At 43.4% G+C, this 7,722-nt stretch overlaps 1 protein-coding gene across 1 annotated transcript in view; it reads left to right on the top strand.

The window, feature by feature from the left end:
* LOC112053999 (uncharacterized) overlaps nt 1–7,251 on the top strand; it is a 140,831-nt gene extending 133,580 nt beyond the window's left edge. The window contains exons 11-20 of the mRNA XM_052889435.1: nt 227–344; nt 1,562–1,747; nt 1,856–1,926; nt 2,002–2,139; nt 2,294–2,431; nt 2,586–2,723; nt 2,878–2,995; nt 3,162–3,287; nt 3,448–3,579; nt 4,155–7,251. Coding sequence (XP_052745395.1) covers nt 227–344; nt 1,562–1,747; nt 1,856–1,926; nt 2,002–2,139; nt 2,294–2,431; nt 2,586–2,723; nt 2,878–2,995; nt 3,162–3,287; nt 3,448–3,579; nt 4,155–4,318 — 1,329 coding nt within the window. The 3' untranslated portion in view covers nt 4,319–7,251. The remainder of the gene's footprint in view (nt 1–226; nt 345–1,561; nt 1,748–1,855; nt 1,927–2,001; nt 2,140–2,293; nt 2,432–2,585; nt 2,724–2,877; nt 2,996–3,161; nt 3,288–3,447; nt 3,580–4,154) is intronic.
* Nucleotides 7,252–7,722: the final 471 nt, after the last annotated feature.

Below are 7,722 nucleotides of genomic sequence, written 5' to 3' on the forward strand. Positions count from 1 at the left end.
ACTTAATATTATAAAGCTGAAGAGTTTGTTTGTTTGATTTAACGCGCTAATCTCAAAAAATTCTTTCAGTGTTAGATAGCCTATTTATCGAGGAAGGCTATAGGCTTTATTTTATCCCCATATTCCTACGGGAACGGGAGCCACGCGGGTGAAACCGCGGAGGCGTCTACTAGTGATAGATAAAAAAAAGATGTCGCTTTAATAATATTTGTATGTATTTTTTCAGCAAATGAGGTTATCACCCCCTCATCATCCAGGGTTGCTGGACGACAGCGATGCTGTGCTCAACCTGGCGCAGATCGAGGACCTCATGGATGATGACTCCCACAACCCTGTCACCTCAGGTGAGTCATCCTTGGAACATCTCATCTGTCTCTCTCAGGCTCCTTTATGTGATGGGAGAAAATCCCATGTAACTCATACATCAATGACATCTCGTGTAAGAGAAATATTGTCGCGCAAAAGCAGCAAAGTTGAAAATATCGCTTTATCTCTCGTCCCATTGCAACGAAAGAGAGAACGATCGCCACAGCTTCGATTGACACATCGTTTTCACATCACGAAGTATTAGACTACAAGCCCTTGAAAAAATACCTGTGAAATGAACCAACGTGAATAATGTTTATAAGGCTGTTACTCTATCAGAAAATAACTCTGAGCGGTACAGGTGAGTACGCGAGTGAGTGGAATTTCTCAGGAATAAATGATGAATTACGACCAATTATTATTAACGTACGGCTTTGTTATAATGTTAAAGATGATTAAAAATAAATCTTGAAAAACCTAGTGCCGTACTAAAATGGTGGTGCCGGAAGTCAGTATAAATTTTTAATTCGTCGATAGTTGCAGAAGTAATATAGATCATTTATTACGTACGGCATTTGTGTAATTCCTTTTGTGCACATATACAGATACTTTACCCACAAACTCCGTACGTATTTCCAGCGCAGGAGTCGAAAGCCAAGCCAACTTATTCATAGCTTGTGCTATTGTGTCAACATCGCACTAAATGTGGTGACACATAAATTACCATTTAATGCCATTTATACGCTCGTTAATATTGATCTCTCCGCGATTCCACGTGAACGTCCGCGGGAAGAAATCATCTACCAATTTACATGTACCGTATGTCAAACTTGAGAGGAGACTCGAGCTCAGCAGTGAGCCGAATATGGGTTGATGATGACGTATGTCAAACGTTCGCGGGACCAAAAGTTCCCAATAGAATTTCTGCGGCTATTTTGCAAAATGAGACTCTAACATGTAAAAGATTAGGTATATATTAGACTGAGGAGTTTCCGCATTATGGTGCATTTTACCACAGCGAACATATACAGCCAGACAGCTTTTCTTTCTTACGAGTGTCAGCGTGTAAAGCAGATATTCGGAAATTGAACTGAGGCAATTTAATGGTTGACGTTCAAGTGGCTAGCATATCAATAATATCGGAACTCTTAGCATTTGTTTTGTTGCCCTGGCTAATCTAGTCTCCGTGAGGCAAAGCAATAGCAACAAAGTCATATTTGCAGGAGATTTAAATAAGAGTGGTGATTATTTTCAGGGGACCCCATGCTGTGCTCGTCGCCCACGTCGCACCTGGGGCTGAGCGCGGCGGTGGCGGAGGCGGCGGACCAGTCCTGCGCCGCCATGCTGCACATCGACCTCTCCTCGCACGCGCCAGGTGAGACTGCTGACACTGGGGTGTACAGGTACCCATGCTGTGCTCGTCGCCCACGTCGCACCTGGGGCTGAGCGCGGCGGTGGCGGAGGCGGCGGACCAGTCCTGCGCCGCCATACTGCACATCGACCTCTCCTCGCACGCGCCAGGTGAGACTGCTGACACTGGGGTGTACAGGTACCCATGCTGTGCTCGTCGCCCACGTCGCACCTGGGGCTGAGCGCGGCGGTGGCGGAGGCGGCGGACCAGTCCTGCGCCGCCATGCTGCACATCGACCTCTCCTCGCACGCGCCAGGTGAGACTGCTGACACTGGGGTGTACAGGTACCCATGCTGTGCTCGTCGCCCACGTCGCACCTGGGGCTGAGCGCGGCGGTGGCGGAGGCGGCGGACCAGTCCTGCGCCGCCATGCTGCACATCGACCTCTCCTCGCACGCGCCAGGTGAGACTGCTGACACTGGGGTGTACAGGTACCCATGCTGTGCTCGTCGCCCACGTCGCACCTGGGGCTGAGCGCGGCGGTGGCGGAGGCGGCGGACCAGTCCTGCGCCGCCATGCTGCACATCGACCTCTCCTCGCACGCGCCAGGTGAGACTGCTGACACTGTGGTGTACAGGTACCCATGCTGTGCTCGTCGCCCACGTCGCACCTGGGGCTGAGCGCGGCGGTGGCGGAGGCGGCGGACCAGTCCTGCGCCGCCATGCTGCACATCGACCTCTCCTCGCACGCGCCAGGTGAGACTGCTGACACTGGGGTGTACAGGTACCCATGCTGTGCTCGTCGCCCACGTCGCACCTGGGGCTGAGCGCGGCGGTGGCGGAGGCGGCGGACCAGTCCTGCGCCGCCATGCTGCACATCGACCTCTCCTCGCACGCGCCAGGTGAGACTGCTGACACTGGGGTGTACAGGTACCCATGCTGTGCTCGTCGCCCACGTCGCACCTGGGGCTGAGCGCGGCGGTGGCGGAGGCGGCGGACCAGTCCTGCGCCGCCATGCTGCACATCGACCTCTCCTCGCACGCGCCAGGTGAGACTGCTGACACTGGGGTGTACAGGTACCCATGCTGTGCTCGTCGCCCACGTCGCACCTGGGGCTGAGCGCGGCGGTGGCGGAGGCGGCGGACCAGTCCTGCGCCGCCATGCTGCACATCGACCTCTCCTCGCACGCGCCAGGTGAGACTGCTGACACTGGGGTGTACAGGTACCCATGCTGTGCTCGTCGCCCACGTCGCACCTGGGGCTGAGCGCGGCGGTGGCGGAGGCGGCGGACCAGTCCTGCGCCGCCATGCTGCACATCGACCTCTCCTCGCACGCGCCAGGTGAGACTGCTGACACTGGGGTGTACAGGTACCCATGCTGTGCTCGTCGCCCACGTCGCACCTGGGGCTGAGCGCGGCGGTGGCGGAGGCGGCGGACCAGTCCTGCGCCGCCATGCTGCACATCGACCTCTCCTCGCACGCGCCAGGTGAGACTGCTGACACTGAGGTGTACAGGTACCCATGCTGTGCTCGTCGCCCACGTCGCACCTGGGGCTGAGCGCGGCGGTGGCGGAGGCGGCGGACCAGTCCTGCGCCGCCATGCTGCACATCGACCTCTCCTCGCACGCGCCTGGTGAGACTGCTGACACTGGGGTGTACAGGTACCCATGCTGTGCTCGTCGCCCACGTCGCACCTGGGGCTGAGCGCGGCGGTGGCGGAGGCGGCGGACCAGTCCTGCGCCGCCATGCTGCACATCGACCTCTCCTCGCACGCGCCAGGTGAGACTGCTGACACTGGGGTGTACAGGTACCCATGCTGTGCTCGTCGCCCACGTCGCACCTGGGGCTGAGCGCGGCGGTGGCGGAGGCGGCGGACCAGTCCTGCGCCGCCATGCTGCACATCGACCTCTCCTCGCACGCGCCAGGTGAGACTGCTGACACTGGGGTGTACAGGTACCCATGCTGTGCTCGTCGCCCACGTCGCACCTGGGGCTGAGCGCGGCGGTGGCGGAGGCGGCGGACCAGTCCTGCGCCGCCTGTGTACTTTCTGAGACTGACTTGTACAGGGACCCCATACTGTGCTCGTCGCGCCTAAGGTGCAGCGAACAAAATATAACAAATCTTACCTCATTATAATATTACTTAGCTTAAAGCTCAAATTGTCTGTAATTTTCTGAGGAAAAAGAGCTTAGATTTGGTATATATCTTATACTAAACTAGTAGTTTTTGCCTTTTTTACACCACTCAACTACACTAATAGGTATTTTTACGGAGCTCTTTAATCGACGAACACGATTGCAACTATGAAACATCGATACTATAGAAACAGTTTATATAATCGCATTAGATCGTGGATCATATACTTTGACAGAAAAGTAACATCTAGCGAGGCAGGTCCTTATGTAATTAGTCGGAGGCTTAAAGATATACGCGGGTGAATCCGTGACGCAGCCAGTAGCTACTAATTACAATTGTATTTAAACGAACTAACTTGTTCCAGGATCATCGCTAATGTCAGAAGGTGCCATGTCCCTAGGCCTAGGCGGTCTAGGCGGCCTAGGGGGATTAGGGGAGAGCCTCCCCCTACTTCTAGGAGCAACGCACGCGCCGCACTCCCCGCACGCACATCCCAGACCGTGCTTCGACATGGATCTAGGCGCTTAGCGAGCCACCAAGCGAGGCACCCAGTGAGTTGCATTGCATCCCATTAACCTGAGACATGGGAGTTAAGCCTTATGTGGTTGTAATTACACCAGCAATGCTGTTTTGCAGCAGAAGTAACCGTGGTAAAATATTTAGTAGTTTACTAGTAAATAAACATCACAAAGGGCCGAATAAAATTGTTACAATATACACAAAGTTGCAAAGACAGAGTTTTAGAAAAAAATCGCTTGTCTGTAAAGTCGGTTTACTGACGATAGTTAAACGTGATAACGTCATGAGAAAATACTGATGGAATGGTTGTATTTTTTTAAACGAAAATGTTCGTCTTTCTTAAATACTGTTTAATAAACTTCTTAGGCCAGAATATACTTTATTTCTTGTAAAAAAAGTTGACAACCCTATAGCGAGGGAACGACGCATGACGTCATCTTTTTGTGTACAGCCGGCTCCATCGAATTATAAGACGTTGTCACGTCAAAAATAATACAATAATCTAATGGACCCAAAATAAAAATTTTATATGAATTTTAAAATGTTTAAAAAGCAATAAAGTCAAAGATCCGACTTAGAAACGACCTTCACCCATCTGTTTACTGTATGAAAAATGTTTTATATCTTTAATAAGTAAAAAATATATTGCTTATTGAGTCCGTAAATATCTTCTGGCCTAATTATTATTATTAAAAGTAATTAATCAGGATTTTTAGGCAATGCAAAATAAATAGATAATGTGTAGGTCGGTTCCAATTTGGATATAAAAAAATCATAAATATATGCTGTCACAACAACGTGAGATTGTAAGGAAGTGCGTTAGAACTTGCGTTCTGTAAAACGCAAAACGCAACTGTGAACGCAATTGATTGGACACTTTAAAGTGGGAGCCTCGAATTATGTATTTTATGAAGTGATATACCAGTTACCATCGTATGTTAAAATAAATAGAAAAATCACAATTTAGTATAAATTGAGAACAATCGAAAATGAATTTTATTTATTTCTACATTACAATTCATTTTCGTATTAACCTTTCTGTTGCCAAAACCCAACTAATCCAGTGATTCATTAAGTCAGGTTTACATGATGTTATTAGTTATTATAATTAAAATCTGCATTAACCTTTCATGTGAGTTAAGTTATTGCAAATGTGACATTGTTTAAAATTTGTTAAATGAAACACAGCAAATAGCAGCCCACATATACCTACAGGGTGCTCGGGAGTATTTTCCCATAACTCTGGAAAGCTACTTTATTTGTGATTGTCACAGGGTATATTTTATCCCCGTATTCTCACGGGCACGGGAACGGGAACTGCGCGGGTGAAACCGCAGAGCGCGGCTAATTTAGTTTTATACAGAATGATCGCGATGGGTGTTGTTGTTGTGTTTTTACCAAATCTATTGCAAAACTTCATTTTGACATGAAAATATTTTCAAAACGATCTTCAAATCAAAGATAAAGGTTTACATAGTTTAAATGTATATTATATTAAGTATTTAATATTTATATATATTTTACATTTAAATGAATATAGTCCAAATATATTTTATTTAAATTTTAATAATATTCAAATATTATCACTAAAAATTTATAAACATGGTGCTCTTATTTGAGGCGTTTTTTTAATTTATACGAACTGCTTTTTACTTAATTTAAATGTTTCGAAGAATATATATTTATATTTTGAACACCTTCAGTCAGGGTTATGCTGTAGCTATTTACGCCAGATGGGCGACGCAACTTTTAGCAGCTAATCCGACATTGTTACGTTTTATTGAATAGAAAATAAATGGACCACGATATTTAAAAGAAATATATAACTATTATTATGTTATAATAAATGTGATAAAATATATTTTTAGATGAAATTTATTGATATAAATTATATACAGATATTTTTGTAAATAAATTGTTAAATATACCAATGTGCCTTGTTTTTTTTTTAGGAATTAAATCTGTACTTTTTGTAAGTGTACATAAATACATATAAATATTTTGTTGATAAAACACTGGTTATATTGCAAAATCGTTAAGTTTGTTACAAAGTTAAACTTAAATGTACAGTAAAAATAATAATCTGAAACTCCACGTGCTATTGTGTTAAATATTTATAAAATATCGTTGAAAATCGTGCTCAAAATTTATGTGAACAGGTACTTAAGTTTACCGCAAACCTTTGTACCCTTTAATTTTTAATATTAAATTTTATACACATTTGAATATACGCGTATGGCAATAATAAATAATTGTTATATTAAAAAAAATATTTTTATCTGATTTTGAAGAAAAAGAAACACTTTTTATATTTAACAGAATATCGAACAAAACTTTATAAAATAAAAATAATATTATATTATTATAATATTAAATGAATTGTGTACAGTGGGATGTCATGTTGCAATAATCGTATTGTTTAAATAAATGAATCGTTTTTTGTTATAATTGTAATAATCTATTGGTTTTGTTGCGTCGCGAGATTGTGAGGTGTGGAGAATTTCGCTCGAATTCTAAGAATTATTATATAATAATTATATACAATTATATATTTGTATAATATTTATATAATAATTATATAAAATCTAGTTAATTTTTAATAGAATAATATAAAATCGACACATCTCATGACCTCGCTGTTTAGTTAAACAATATTTTATGTATTTGATTTTAGAAATTAAGGTGAACGTTTTTTTGATTAAATGATCGTCATTTTTAGTATTATTTTTGTTGCTTTGTAATGATAATGATAGAGTGAATATTATTTGATGAGGCAAGTTTTCGAAAAATTATTTCTTTTTTTTGTTTACGTAGAAAAGAATCGAACGAAGTGCGCGAACAGACTTGTATGTATGGATGTTATTTAATATTATAATATGAGATTAAAGTGAAAATATTGTTGAAGTACAAAAAAGTGAATTACAAAATTTACCAGAGTAAAACCAGTCTTTCATTATACTCTTAACTATAAATACGAAAAAGTCAAATGCTTTTAGTTTTAAACATCTCAAAAACCCGCCAAAATGGCTAGGGTAAATCCAAGTAGATACGCGTAAATATCGGAACTAGAAGTCTGAAGAAGTATTATGTTCAAAGTCTTAAGTTTAGACTCTAAACTTAGGACTTTGAACATAATTAGAGGAAGTGATCCCAATTATCTTCAAAGATTTGCGCCACTAAATGAGAGAAGTTAAACAGTCACGTTACACAAGACTAATTAAAAAAACTTGAACCACCTTCAAACATACTTGAACTGTATGTCAAGAAAACTACAGAACCTATTTTGATGAAACTTTCACTGTTCCTTAAGTTGGAGTATCTTTAGACCAACTTATTGTGAATTTATAGTCTTTGACATATGCGTGGCGACAAACACACATTCATTGTGAAATTAACGCGAAGTTAAATGTTAT

The sequence above is a fragment of the Bicyclus anynana genome, chromosome 25 (genome assembly GCF_947172395.1).
Source record: "Bicyclus anynana chromosome 25, ilBicAnyn1.1, whole genome shotgun sequence".
In the NCBI taxonomy this organism is placed as follows: domain Eukaryota; kingdom Metazoa; phylum Arthropoda; class Insecta; order Lepidoptera; family Nymphalidae; genus Bicyclus; species Bicyclus anynana.